The sequence below is a fragment of the Podarcis muralis genome, chromosome 16 (genome assembly GCF_964188315.1).
Source record: "Podarcis muralis chromosome 16, rPodMur119.hap1.1, whole genome shotgun sequence".
Lineage (NCBI taxonomy): Eukaryota > Metazoa > Chordata > Lepidosauria > Squamata > Lacertidae > Podarcis > Podarcis muralis.
The window spans coordinates 31,424,247-31,439,915 of NC_135670.1; the positions used below are offsets into that span (position 1 = coordinate 31,424,247).

The window sequence follows — 15,669 nt, forward strand, 5'->3', positions numbered from 1 at the left end:
ATATTTTTTTGGGGGGGGGAATGAACGAATCCCTACGCCCCACAAATAACCCAGAGATGCATTTTAAATAAAATGACACATTCTACTCATGTAACACGCTGATTCCTGGACCGTCCACAGGCCGGATTTAGAAGGTGATTGGGCCAGATCTGGCCCCCAGGCCTTAGTTTGCCTACCCATGTGATAGAACATGAGACTCTTAATCTCAGGGTTGTGGGTTTGAGTCCCAAGTTGGGCAAAAGATTCCTGCATTGCAGGGGGTTGGACTAAATGACCTTCATAAGTCCCTTTCGGCTCTACAATTCTATGAACCTATGAGCATTTCTCAAGAAGCTACAGGGTACCTATTGACCATGGCTAACATCCAGTGTACTCAGTTTCAGACATCAGCAGTGGAAGCATGCTGAAGCCAGAGCGAGTGGTAATGTGTACACAGCCATGATCAGCTAGCAGATGATGGGGAATATTTCGCCTGAGACTGTGGAGATTTTCTGCCAATCAGAGTCAACATGATTGGGCTAAACAGACAAATAATCTGACTTGGGGTGGGCAGAGGTTGATTAAAATCTATTGGTGTATCATCAAATGACTTGCTGCAGGTCTGCAAAGGATTTTGCCTCCACAATAGTTGACCAATTAGTACGTAAACTTTATTAGCCCAGTTAATCCAAACATAAATTTTATTAATTTTCCCCTCCCCTCCACACTGGAGATCAAAGCCGTTTTGTATATGCTCAAAGCATCAAACAGGCTAATAATGCACCAGGCCTCTGTTTTTCATTATATGGTGCTAGTTCTGACAGTGATGTGGCGCTGAAGGGGAAAAAAATACTTTAGGATTTTTTTTATCCATTGTATTAGAAAGGCAAGAATACAATTATTAAAATATCAATTATGTGCTTTTATTCACAGAATAAATAAAACAATAGTTTTATTAAGTAGACTACTGCGGCTTTTAGCAATTTTTAAGTGGTCCATGGACATGCACACATAGAAGTTTGAAAGCTGCTTCCTCCTGTAATTTAGGAACATAGGAAACTGCCTTATACCAAGCATAAAGGGACCCCTGACCATTAGGTCCAGTCGTGACTAACTCTGGGGTTGTGACGCTCATCTCGCTTTATTGGCTGAGGGAGCCAGCGTACAGCTTCCAGGTCATGTGGCCAGCATGACTAAGCCGCTTCTGGCGAACCAGAGCAGCACACGGAAACGCGGTTTACCTTCCCGCCGGAGCGGTACCTATTTATCTACTTGCACTTTGACGTGCTTTCGAACTGCTAGGTTGGCAGGAGCAGGGACCGAGCAATGGGAGCGCACCCCGCCGCAGGGATTTGAACCGCCGACATTCTGATTGGCAAGTCCTAGGCTCAGTGGTTTAACACACAGTGCCACCTGCGTCCCAGCATATACCAAGCATAGGAGCCAATATTTGAGGGGGCCAGCTCCCCGCAAGTTCAAGGCCATTGCCATTTGAATGGTGTGTGCATGCCACGTCATGTGATCTATTATTCAGGGTGTTGGTTACCTGAGGGCCCCCCCCATATTTTAGTCAAGTTGGCGCCCCTGATACCAAGCCACAGTAGGTCAACATTGCCTACACTGACTGGCAGTGGGTCTCCAACATTTCAGGAAGGTAATCTCTCTTAGCTCTACCTGGAGATGCTGAGGACTAAACCTGGACCCCCATGTTCCTTTGACAAATATTTATCAGAGCTGAAAGTGGAAGTCTAATAGATACCTGTTTTGTTTGTCCCTGTAAGACAAGGCAAGTATTGGGTAAGGTAGATCATTTTGGACAGTTCTTCAATAGGGCAGGGAGATCCTCAACTTGGTAATTAAGACTGTAACAGCTGCTGGACTTATAGGGGCAATTGCAAAAATAAATAAATCTCCTCCTCTGATCTGAACTTTTTCTTCTTCTCCAAAGTGGACTGGTTCAGTTGTGGAAAACTGGCTTTGGGGGTTGGATGGGATGGGGAGGGAAGAAAGAGAACCCTTTATAGACCTCTTTTTGTGTGGTGGTGGGGTTTTGACGACACCACACAACAACAACAACCATCCATGAGTTTCTCCCACGAAATCAAGGCTGCTGGCTGTGTGCAGCTCCCATGCCCAGAAATCTTCCTGGGACCTAAATGGTGTTTGAGCAAAGGGAGGAAAAGACTCAACTTTCCCCATCGTCTTCCACCCATCCCTGCTGCAGGTGATACACACCCTGAGGGTGTGTTGTGTTTTTTTGGTGGGGTGGGGGGAGTTTAGAGCGAAGAGAAAGGAGATGAGGGGAGGGAGAACAGGAGGAGAGAGTGAGTGGAGGAGGAGGAAAGGGGGAATGAGAGAGAGAGAGAGGGCGCAGAAGGAGGACCAATCTTGGGAGGGAAAGGTATTAGGAACAGCTGCTCTCGCTCCCGCTCCCTTTCCCAACGCACAAACCCGCTGCCAAAAGCAGCTCCAGGAGCCAACAAGCATGGGCAAAAGTCCCCCTTTACCCCGGAGATCAGGCTGGCTCCATCTGTTGACAGCGGCGGCGTTCTGCATCTGGGGGTCAGAAGCCAAGGTAACCCCGTGGGGATGTTTACGTGGTGGGCGGGCGGGGAGGGGAGGGGGTGCTCTCTTTCGGGTCCCCTTCCTTCCTTCCTTCTGGGTAGATTTCTCCCTCTTAGTGAGGGGTGGCGGGGCACCCTTAAAACTCCCAACTCCAGCGGTAGGTGATGCGTGGGGGGCTCAGAACGCCGAGCCACAAAGTGTGGGGTTGGTGCGTAATTGCGTTTTCTCTTCCACCGGGGACGGGGGGGGGACGGGGATTGGGGGGGGGGGGGTTGGTTGGTGGGTTGGCTTGTCCAGACATGCCAGGATGTTTTTGTTTTTCCAGCGAGTGGTGTGGTTGTGCTGGGGGGATCTGGAAGAGAAGGAAACGCTTTGATTTGCAAATTGTGCCCATGTGTGAAAAATAAAAAAAAAAGGTGGGTGGAGAGCGGGAGGCGGCTACCGCCTTTCAAGTCAGCGAGGGGAGATGTTTATGATTTTCTCTGCCCGAGAGTGGAGAGCAGCGTACACGGTCGCCTTTTATTCTCACCCCGTTGACTCTGGTCTTTTTCTGTTTTTTGGTTTTTAAAACTATGCTACGCGGAAAATTTGGAGACGGGGGGGGGGGCTATAGAGCAAGGACACACGAGTGTGTTTTCCTCTTTGATCTGTCACGTGTACCCCTCCTCTTTCTCCCTCCTTCCCTCCCCCGCCCGCCCCGCTCTCCTTTTAATTAAGTTGCAAGGAAGGACCTGACCACCTCATATCTAAAAGGCTTTTCACGCTCTGGAATCGGTGCCTTAGATGGAAATCCCGATTAAAACGGGTGAGGGGGGCGAGGCAGAGCTGCTCAGACGAGCCTGTTGAGCTAATTAATTTGGTCCTCTGGCCATAGATAACAGAGGATGGCTTTTGCTTTGTTTTCAGGGACTCGGAGGTCTGAAACTGTACCTGCTACGGTTCTGCCTTCCTCCTACTTTCCCTTTTTAGGCAAACAGGTACTTCAGGCTTTTGTACAGTTTCAAAAACCTGTGTGATCTGTTTGACTGCTGTCCTCACACTGTTGCTGCCAACGTGGGGCGAAGTCTGTCGCCCTCCAGGTATTTTGGGTGACAGTTTCCATTATCCCTGACTGTAAGTCATGCTTTATGAGGCTAATCAGGGGCGGACATGGGTCATCTTTTGTAATATGCGCCCTGTGCAAGGCCAAATTTTGGCACCCCGAAATGGTCCCCCCCCCAAGTTTGCACCCCTTGGCTTGGTGCCCTTTGCAGAGGAACAGCCTGCACCGCCCAAAATCTGGCACTGGACCAGCGAATTGAGGATTTGAATAGCATCTGAAGGGCCACTGGTTCTCGATTTCTGTCTTGAAAGAGATTGTAAGAGGCAAGTGTCATAGGCTAAGCATTTGTTCCATCGCTGAAATTTGGCAGTGAAAATGGCAGGGTTCGTGAGTGTGTGTGTGTTTAATTTTTATACCATGTTACATTTCCAATAAGGCTTTCAGAGGCAACAGAAAATAAAACATTACAAATAAAAAACAAAATACAATAAAGATCCACGTTTAAAGCAGCATGATTAACAGGAAGAACTACAGTTCCCAGGATTCTTTGGGGGAAGCCGTGTGCTTTGAAGGTGTTTTGGGTGTGCTATAAAATGCATGGTGTGGATCGGCCTACGTTCCATTGGTGCATATCATTTTGTCAACAGAACAAGTGTACCGCTAAGTGAATTTAACTTAGCTCTACCTTGGATACAACCTAATGGTCCAAATTATAAATGATGTTGATTACATGAATTAATCTGCATATTTATTTATTTTTTAAAAAATGTAAACAGTAACCTCAGGGAAGCCTTAACAACTTGGGGACTGTGAGGAGTAAAATTTTAACTCTTTTCTATCCCTGACATGCTCCTGACAAAAATCTTCACTCCAAAATTTCTATTTGCATTTGAAGTGTCCATTGGCCCCGTTCAGATGACATGGTAGAAGCAGCTTCTGAGAGCCAATTTTGTCAGGATTTGGAAAGAAAGAGTTAAACTCCACTCCCCAGGCCGAAGAAATATCCCTGTTCAGGCTTCCCCCTCTGCTGCTGTTGATATTAACAAGCACACATGTCAATTGCATTAGCACAAGTAACACCTTGTCTCCATTGACCTAAAGTTCCTTGATTTTGACCATGTATGCATAGGAACTCATTGGGTCTGCCTCAAGGGCACAACCTGCTTTAAGTTTCTAGAGTTGAATTTATTATCCCAGAGGAGAAAGTGAGTGATGTATTATTGGGTGGTAACTGAAGTTGTGGTTTTTTGCTGCCAAGGGTCAGAGTCTGGATTATATTTTCTGAAGGGTTGTAAGGTTTACTAATACGACTCAGTGTGAGAGACTGAATCAGTTTACCGTGAGAGGATTTTTAGGGCCCACCCAGTTTTTTTGATTGTACGTTGTTTCAAACTGTTTTTTCAATATTGTGTTTAAATAGTTGTGATCTGTCCCAGTAACCTGCCCCAGGACCTTAGGGTGAAGAACAGATTAACAACAACCAACTATGTTCAACCGGGTGGGAGATGAGAAGGGAACATTTATATTGCTGTCTTTATGATGCTGTATTGCCCTAGATAGAGGTGGGTGAATTAACTGGTTGTATTTAATGCTGCCTAGGTTTTTTGTGTGTGCCAGATGTTAGCTTTGCAACAAATAGCTGGCTGCGTGCTAGCTGTATTATGGATACTGTGGTAGTTGGGAATAGTTGAGGGTGAGGTTTGTGTGCAAAGGACTGCCAATGATGTATTTGGGAGATGTTTTTGTGGGTGGGTGACGTGTGGGTGCGGCTCCTACCTCAGTTATTTTGTTTACCCACGAATGGAGTTTGTGCTGTGTTTTCATATTTGATTTTTTATTTTTTACTTTTTCTGTTTAAGAGAACATTGTATTCCCCTTCACAGAGCTACAATTCGCAGTCACTTAAAGAAGCCACAGTTCCCAGGATTTTTTCCAGGGAACTCATTGGCTTTGAATGTGCATTGCACTCTATCAAGCGGTCATATGACTGGACAGATGGCTTTTGAAGAGGAGAAAGTAAGCAGTCTGGGGTCTTTTTTTTTGGCCTTCATGGTTTTGACAAGAAATAACATTGGCTTTTTCCTTTTAAGACTTCACAAGCCATTAATCTTGTGGCTGTGAAGTTTTCTTTCTTTTTCTTTTTCTTTGTTGGAAACACAATCATTTTGAGTCATGAATATGATTTCAACATTGGTCTGTTTAAAGACCATTGCACAGCTTTGGAGCACATCTAAGCATGGCTCTGAGAGCTAAAAAATTAGTTTCTGTCAGAGCCTTCTGATAGACCTCCCTATCCCCATTCAGACAAATAAAAAGTATAATTTCCTGCCTTGGAGCTTTGATTGGACAAACCACTAAGCCTGCAAATTTATTTTTAAAAGATTTATTGGCTAGGCCTTCTTCCCACAGAGGTGGTAAACCTGTGACTGGACTTTACTACTTTCAGTTGCAGGCGGGGATGCATATGATAGGATGTGAGGGTGATCTGGCTGTGACATCTGTCACCCCATTGATCGCCAGCGTTGGTTTGGCTAGGCGGGTGTCCCCTCCCTCCCTCCCTGCTCCTTGTGCGTCCCTCCCCAAACTGCGTGCTCGGTGGAAGATGAAGACCATCCCAGATAGAAGAAGAAGAAGAGTTTGGACTTGATATCCCGCCTTTCACTCCCCTTAAGGAGTCTCAAAGCGGCTAACAATCTCCTTTCCCTTCCTCCCCACAACAAACACTCTGTGAGGTGAGTGGGGCTGAGAGACTTCAAAGAAGTGTGACTGGCCCAAGGTCACCCAGCAGCTGCATGTGGAGGAGCGGAGACGCGAACCCGGTTCCCCAGATTACGAGACTACCGCTCTTAACCACTACACCACACAGTAGGAGCCTACTGTTCTTCAGTCAAGGGTGTACGATAGAATGTGCCTCCGTGTAAAAATAAAAATCCTTTGTGTGCACAGAAAGCTAGCAGATCAGGGAGAAGACATGGTCAGAAACTTCCCCCCTGAAAGGCTACTGTTTTGCATGCATGGAGTTTTATATAACGGAACTTTCATTTATAAGAGCCCTCATCGGCATATCTAGGAAAACTGTAGTTTCCCCCCTCACGGGGCTAGAATTTGCAGTTCCCTTAGCAGACTATGGTTCCCATGATTCTTTGGAAAAGTCATTGGCTATAAATATGGCATGGATCTGCCTGTTATTGCACAAGAGAATACATAAGCAGGTTTCTGGCTGTTGCAAATAGATTGCAAATAGATTGTAGAATCTTCTACACAACAAGTTTCTGCTAGGACAACTGTTGTGCTGGATGCCCACCCACTAGTTTGTGCAAGTCTGTATAGCATCCTTCCCCAAGTTGATGCCCTCCAAATATTTTGGACTGTAACTCCTCACTGGTGGAGACTGTCATATATGATAACACTGTAGACCCCAATCTTATATATGTGTACTTGGCAGTAAACTCAATTGAGCCTATTCCCAGGTGCATAGGAGTGCAACCCTAGTTATATCACCTAATTTTGGCTCTGAATATTGTTGCTTGTATATCTTTCCAAATAATCTTTGCTACATGAGCTAGGTGGGTCCTAATGAAAGATGTACTTGGAGACATCATCAGAGAAACCAGTTTCAAAGAACTTACCACATTCATCCCAGGTCATTGTGAAAATAAATTTGGCCAATAGATTGTACTGTATTTGATCGGCTGTAGCTCAGAGTTAGGGTATCTGCTCTATGTTCAGGAAGTCCCAGGTCCATGTCTTTGCATCTCCAGGTAGGACCAGGGAATATTCCTGCCTGAGTCCCTGGACAACCAACAACAAACCATTGCTTCAGCTTGTGGTTTGTTGAAAGTAAACACACTATAGTTAAGCCACTGGCAGCATTCAGGCATAATGCTAAACCATAGTTTTGGGTTATGTGCAAACCAGACCACTGTGTACCAGACCCAGAAAATCCTGTTGACACCACATACTCGGTGTAAACCCTGACAGCAAGAGTCAGAGTTTATTTCAACCCCCTCCTTACCAAAAAAATGTCAGGTTAAATTTGTGGCTATACACATGCCACATAGTATATGCAGACTTGGCCAGTGCCCCTAGTCTATTAAGGGAGTCCCTCCACACCCCAGGAGAAACAAGTAAGTCCCACAGAGATCCAGTCAGGCTATCCACTAGCATATGTATGTAGTTGCATCTTTATAAAAGTGAAAATATCCTCACAATTTGTTTAGATCTGTGGTTCCCAAACTTTTCTTCCCACAGACCACACGAAAATTGTGAGGGTTTTGGTGGACCACTTGATGGTTTTTCTGGGTGGAATTCAACTAAGGTTTACTCAGAGTAGACCCATTGAAAGTAATGGGCCCAACTTAGCTGTGTTCATTAATTTCAGTACATATGTAGTTGCATACTAACCTCCGCCTATCGTAGCAATTGCAATACTCTGCAACTTGTATTTTATTGCTTGTTTTGTTTCTTGCCTGTTACTTTGCTATATTTCAAATTGAATTCTGTAGCGTTCAGGTTGTAACACAGCAGAACATTATGTGAGAAGTGGAGGAGGCAATGGATGAACAACTGCAAATCTATATTATGTGAGAATATTTGATGTGATGGATGGGCTGTCTCCTGTCTCCAACCACAAATCCACAAAAACAGCACGGACCGCCACTGGTCCACAGACCACAGTTTGGGAACCCCTGGTTTAGATGGTCTGGTGTGGTTTTTCATGCTCACAGTAGCCATATGATGTGGGTTAGGTCGAGAGGTGGGTGATCCTAAGGACACCCAGTGAGGTTGACAACTGAGAAGGAATTTGAAACCAGATTTCTCTATCTATACGTCTTGCTTTCCATATACCATGCTGCCTTAATTAGCAGAAGCAGTGCCATGATTGTGGAGCATAACACTCTCTTTTTATGATCATGCCTCAAGGTTCATTCTTCCCTTCTCTGCCCCACTGAATGGCTGATTTGAAAACTGGGTCCAATTTATTTTGGGGGAATTCTGTTTTTTTATTAAGAAAAATAAAATAAAAATAAAACCACAATATGTTGATTCCAGGAGGAGGAAGCACATATGCATAGTTGAAATTAAATGCTTCCTGCTAGCTCCTAAGTGTGGGGCAGTGTGTTATCTAGAGTGCAGGCTTTTAAGAAGCCTGAATTCAAATCCCCCCAGGGACACCACTTAGGTAGGGCAGGAAATGCAGTCTCCCCTCCGCCTCCTTTCTTTCAGACCACATACAATGGCTTCTTAAAGGAGTCTGTACCTCTTTCTCCTGCTATTGTGAATGTAATAGTCACGATAAATAAGATTGCAGAACTAAATATATATGCTAGGGAGTAAGTTCAATTGGTAAATTAAAGTATAGTAAAAGCTATGATTTTCCCAGTAGTGATGTATGGAAGTGAGAGCTGGACCATAAAGAAGGCTGATCTCCGAAGAATGGATGCTTTTGAATTATGGTGCTGAAGGAGACTCTTGAGAGTCCCATGGACTGCAAGAAGAACAAACCTATGCATTTTGAAGGAAATCAGCCCTGAGTACTCACTGGAAATACAGATCCTGAAGCTGAGGCTCCAATACTTTGGCCACCTCATGAGAAGAGAAGACTCCCTGGAAAAGACCCTGATGTTGGGAAAGATGGAGGGCACAAGGAGAAGGGGACGACAGAGGACGAGATGGTTGGACAGTGTTCTGGAAGCTACCAGCATGAGTTTGACCAAACTGCGGGAGGCAGTGGAAGACAAGTGCCTGGCGTGCTCTGGTCCATGGGGTCATGAAGAGTCGGACACAACTAAACAACTAAACAACAACAACAAAGTTCAATTGGAGTAAGGGGTGACATGAGAGAGATGTTTTTTCCCCTCTTTCTCAAAGCACTAGAACTCATGGACATTCAAAGAAGCTGAATGTTGGAAGAACGTCATGCAGCACAGTTAAAGTATGGCAGTTGCTCCCACAGGAGACAGTGATGACCACCAGCTTAGATGGGTTTAGACAAATTAATGGCGGAGAGGGCTATTGATGGCTGCTGGTCAAGATGAGGTACAGTGGTACCTCAGGTTAAGTACTTAATTCGTTCCGGAGGTCTGTTCTTAACCTGAAACTGTTCTTAACCTGAAGCACCACTTCAGCTAATGAGGCCTCCTGTTGCTGCCGCGCCACTGGAGCACAATTTCTGTTCTTATCCTGAAGCAAAGTTCTTAGCCTGAGGTATTATTTCTGGGTTAGCGGAGTCTGTAACCTGAAGCGTATGTAACCCTGAAGCGTATGTAACCTGAGATACTACTGTATATGAAAACAATGGTCAGGGTTGATGGGAGTTGTAGTCCAAAACATAGGGCACGACACAGGTTCCATATCCCGGCCTAAGGCAAAGGATGGGATAATAATGTAAATAACACGAAGCAGAAGAAGGAGAGAGAATGTCACAAGCAGTCTAGGGCTGGTTGCGCTTGAAACAAGAGAGAAAGTCCGCTGTGTATTTTTTCCATGACGGATCACTCCCGAGCTCAGTGAAGTATTAAAAAATTTCAACTCCGAAACTATGTCCATCAATTAGCAAAGAATGCAGTCTGATTAATAAAGTCTATGACATTTCAGCTATTAAGTCTGTAAAAGCAACTGGCAGTGGAGCCAGAATCACAGCTTGCCGTACCGAGGTCTCCTGCCAGATCAACCGACCAAATAATGCAAGTTGAATCCGTACAGTAAATGATGCAGCCGGGGCAACAAAACTGGTGCCTTGGCATGCAACTGCTGAAGCACTGTTTATAGCCAGGAAACACTACCACAATTAGAAAAACTGGGGGGTGGGCAGGGGAGGAATGGACGCTTCTCTTCCAGTATCTTCTGCTACACTAGTGAACTATACCAAGTCATACGGTTTGGGGTTGTGTGCAATGTACCACTACCTTGAAATCACTTAGGGGTATAGTTGTGCTAACAGAACATTGTTGCACAAGGGAAAATACAAGTGCATTACCAAAGTTTACTGTTAAGCAGATTACACAACTGTTGTGTTGGATTCCCTTGTTGCACAACCTTTAAATGTTGCCATCTGCTGGCGCAACAAATGGACATTGGATACAGCCTTTTGTACATCTATCTCTATATTGACTGGCAGTGACTCTCCGGGGTCTCTGAGAGTGGAGGATATTACTTTTTTTTTTTTTTTTTTTTGCAAAAAAATTATTAGTTTTTACAATATCAATGACAAACAAAAACATAAAACAAACAAAACATAACAAACATAAATCATAACCTTATTGAAAATAACAGTTATTTACTTTGTAAAACGACTTCCTCGTTTCCCCTTAGTTGAATTTCATTGCATATCCTTATTACGGTTTCCCAAATCCCAATTTTAATACCCTTTAAATTAAACATTAACATCTTTAAATCTTCTCCTTCTTGTATTAAACATATTATTTTATCAGTTAACATAGATACAATCCTAAGCCCTTTAAGTATCTGGACGCTATTTCCAGTTATTTTACCTTAACAAATTTAACTAAATAATCATTAAATTTCTTCCATTCTTCGTGATGTTCCTCCTCCTCCTGGTCACGGACTCTTCCGGTTAGATCGGCTAGCTCCATACAATCCAACATCTTCATCTGCCATTCTTCTACTGTTGGTAATTCTTGAGTTTTCCACTTTTTAGCTAACAAAATACGAGCCGCAGTTGTGGCATACAAAAATAGATTAACATCTTTCTTGGGCAATTCCGAACCTGTTATTCCAAGAAGAAAGGCCTCTGGTTTCTTTATAAATGTATATTTCAACATTTTTTTCAATTCATTATAAATCTTTTCCCAGAAGTCTTTCACCTTGGAGCAGGTCCACCACATATGAAAGAATGAAAGAAGGAAGGAGAGTGGAGGATATTACAACAGGGCAAATAGGACATTGCCCCAGCAATGTTTGTCTGCCGGGAGCCAGCCGCTGTCAACACTTGCCTTCTTGCAACCATTGCAGGAAATAAGAGCCAGCTCCTAGGGGCTGAGGAGTCTTCGCACCCCCAATAAAAGATTCGAGGGGGCCAGGGCCCCCCAAGTTGATAGACATTGCCATTCAAATTGTCTGTGCGCACTGTGTCTTGTGATCGATTATGTGGGGCAGGGCTTACCTGCCCACCCCAATATTTTATTCAAGTTGGCACCCCTGGTGCAGGGGGTGGCTCTGCTTATCATTCGCTTTGGCTCCACCTAGTGGTTGGTCTTCCTGCCTTTCTGCCCTGCCAGTCCCAATTCCACTGGCGTTGGTGTTAGAGCTGGAGAGTCCCCAATTACAGCAGGACTGGCGTACCACATTTTTTAGTAAAGAGGGGAAGGACAAAAAAGACCTAAGTCAAGCATTGCCTTCTGCATGCAAAACAAGTATAAAATCCAGGCGTAATTAAAATTCACAATTAAAAAAATCAGTCAAAGTGTTAAAAGAATCCATAATTTTAAAATGCAATAAAACAAGCCAGTTAAGAAGCATAGTAAGGAAAACGGTGTAAAAGGCAATTAAAACAATTAGATCACAAGTTCAAATTCAATGAAATGCTTGCCTAAATGGGCATGTCTTCAGGAGCCGGCAAAATGCCAATACTGATGTGACCTCTCATATTTAAGCAGGAAGGGCATTCACCACCAGTTAAGAAGTCTGACTCTGTTACCACAAGCCAATAATTGTCAATCTGTGGCAAAACTAACTGGGTTCCATTTGATATGGCCCCAAAATTGTAATAACACAATCATCAAGCCAAAGGACCAACATAAGCATGGTGTAGAATGGAAGTGTAACTCCTTCCCCTCCCCAAAAGCAGAAGACTTATAAAACAAAAACCTTGGGGTTACACCAGATATGTTGATACCTCCCTCTCTCCCCCCCCATGGCCTTGTTTTGGCTGCAATCCTGTCAGTGCTCCTCACCTGAATTTGTTATTGTAAGGAATGATAAGGAGCAAATACCAATGATGTTCACTAAGGTACATGATCTGAGGAGGAAAAAACACAGAAAGGGAGTATTTCAAATCTGAGGCTGCAATAGGGAGACCCACAACTGGGAGCTGGGAAATGGAGACACTGGGGGTGCTTTGTGCAGGACAGATTTAAAGAAGAAACATATTCTGCCTCCTTCTGGTTGACAGTTCTAGATAGATAGATTTTTGCATCAACCACTGGCCTGTATCATTTAAATATGAAATACAAACATAGAATCATAGAACTGTAATGATGATGGTGATGATTGATTGTTGTTGTTTAGTTGTTTAGTTGTGTCCAACTCTTCGTGACCCTATGGACCACAGCAAGCCAGGCACTCCTGTCTTCCACTGCCTCCCGCAGCTTGGTCAAACTCATGTTCGTAGCTTCGAGAACACTGTCCAACCATCTCGTCCTCTGTCGTCCCCTTCTCCTTGTGCCCTCCATCTTTCCCAACATCAGGGTCTTTTCCGGGGAGTCTTCTCTTCTCATGAGGTGGCCAAAGTATTGGAGCCTCAGCTTCAGGATCTGTCCTTCCATGAGCACTCAGGGCTGATTTCATTCAGAATGGAGAGGTCTGATCTTCTTGCAGTCCATGGGACTCATAGAATCATAGAATCATAGAATCATAGAATCATAGAATCATAGAATCATAGAATCATAGAGTTGGAAGAGACCACAAGGGCCATCGAGTCCAACCCCCTGCCAAGCAGGAAACACCATCAGAGCACTCCTGACATATGGTTGTCAAGCCTCTGCTTAAAGACCTCCAAAGAAGGAGACTCCACCACACTCCTTGGCAGCAAATTCCACTGTCGAACAGCTCTTACTGTCAGGAAGTTCTTCCTAATGTTTAGGTGGAATCTTCTTTCTTGTAGTTACTCTCAAGAGTCTCCTCCAGCACCATAATTCAAAAGCTGCTGGTTTCCCCTGGCAACTCTGGGTGGCTTCTAGCACTTATAAAAACATAATGAAAGACCAAACATTAAAGACTTCCTGATATTGTAGAGTTGGAAGGGACCACAAGGGCCATCATGTATAAACAATTAAGGAAATAAAATTATCAAACTAAAAACACCAGCTGTTACAATCTGTGTACAAATAAAAACACCACTTCACAGAGAAAGGTACCAAACTCAATTAGAATTCTGCTGGCGATGTAATTGACTATATAGCAATCTTACAACTGGCATATAGGCATGATGTTGACCATTCAAGGTTGCCTCCAACACAGAAAATGGTCATCTCCCACCAGCTATGACACTTGCATGTTTAGTGGACAGCAATGCCCATTGAAAATTCCAGTTTCTAGATATGACTGTTGATAATAATAAAAGTGGCCACCTGAAGCTGATCAACGTTTGGCTCCTCTCTGGTTATACCAAATTCCATACTCTGGTTTGAGAATGGAACTGTCGGTGTTCACTTTTTTAGAATGCGGATTTATGTTTTGGGTTCTCTATCAAAGCTTGTTCATGGGAAGCTGCTTTGTACAGAGTCAGACCGCCACCTACCTCAGTATCATCTACACTGAGCTGCAGCAGCACTCCAGGGTTTAGTCAGGAAGTCTTTGCCAGCTGGAGACGCCGGTGATTGAACCTGGGACCTCTGGCATGCAAAGCAGACTCTCTACCACTGAGCTACAACCCTTCCCTTGATAAGTGCCTAAGCATAACTTCCCTATGTATAGATGCCTGATGCTGATTTGCCATGACAGCTGCTTTAGGGAACGCAGTGTTTGGGGTATTCATGTCTCTGTTTTGGTGCCTAATGATTTGAGTGCATGAAGCATAGCAATACTCTCTAATGACGACGGGAAAGGAGAATTTTTAAAATTGCAACTACTGACGTGTCTGTGTATTGTTATAACATGCTAATTGCCTTTTTACCTCAGAAAGGGTAGCCGGTGTGTGTGTGTCAGGGGGGCGGGAGAGAGAGAGAGAATTCAAAACAGCTAAAACAACTTTGGAGAAAAGAGCAGCATCAAAAACTCTGCAGCAGTTTCTTTTTAAGACTGAAAAAATACAAATTGGAAAAATTTATAGTGTGAAGTTGAACACCATTCAGTAAAGCACGTGTTGGCATGGCTCTAGCCAGCGATAATAGTCAGTATCCTACTAAATAGATCTGCTAGCACAAGGACTTCAGGCAGCATGAAGAAATATTCCCTCCTTTCCCATGCCCCCCCCAATCTGTTCTGAGGGTCCCCACAAACCCTTGGGAAGGGCACAGTTTGCATAAAAGATTTGCTTTGTAGTGTTGGGAAACAAAATTCCAAGCTGTTTTCATCTTTGGGTTTAAAACAAATAACTTTTTTTCAAAAGGACTGAGAAGCCAATTCGGCTCTGCAAAATTAGCCAACACTCATTCTGTCCAGGCTAGGAAGGCTAGAATGAACTTTCTCTTATAGAGCTCAACCCCACCTCATAGGATTATTTTCTGAGTGTGGAATTTAACTTCCCAGAGGCCAAAGTTTGGATGTGAACTCATTATGGAATTTCTTACTTGCAGTAGCAAATCTATTTAGTTGGATACAGCTCAGTGAGTTTCAGAGCTGGGAACCATCACTTAGAACTAGGGATGTAAGAAGGCATCGGTTTCCATTCCAACTATGTTCCAACTGTGCAGTGCTGTTTCCGTTCTGCTGCAGTTCAGTTTCTGGCAAAATCCACATTATTCGTCTTGCTGTCTGCAGTGGCGGAATTTAATGTAAGTAATTACATTGTTATTAAGTTATTCCATGCCACTCATTTCAATTTGAAGGAAACACAATGCAAATGTGGGGGGTGGGGTGGCATAATAAATTACATATCATTTGCAGGCTGAAAACAACAGCAGCAAATACCATTTGTATTCCTTTCCAGACCATGGGACAAATACTGCAGGCGTTGGCAAATTATGTTTCCATTTCCATCCTAATTCTCCGATATCCCTACTTACAGCAGGGTTAATGGGGAATCTGCAGTCCTTCAGGTGTTATATAAAACGTAAGAATAGTCTACTGTCCTGAATCTTGCAACATTCAGCTTCATTGGAGCTCCAAGAGTTCTTGTGGGAGAGGGAGAAAAGCTCTACATAATTTTACAATGGTACCTCGGGTTACATACGCTTCAGGTT

General features: G+C 43.9%; 1 protein-coding gene across 2 annotated transcripts in view; it reads left to right on the plus strand.

Moving 5' to 3' along the window:
* Window positions 1-2,319: 2,319 nt before the first annotated feature.
* LOC114586617 (uncharacterized) overlaps window positions 2,320-15,669 on the plus strand; it is a 47,801-nt gene continuing 34,451 nt past the window's right edge. The window contains exon 1 of one of the 2 annotated variants that reach the window (XM_028710270.2): window positions 2,320-2,554. In XM_028710270.2, the coding sequence (XP_028566103.2) occupies window positions 2,330-2,554 (225 nt within the window). In that variant the 5' untranslated portion in view covers window positions 2,320-2,329. Of the gene's footprint in view, window positions 2,555-2,627; window positions 2,702-15,669 lie in introns of those variants that run through there. The other variant, XM_028710271.2, reaches the window with a different exon arrangement.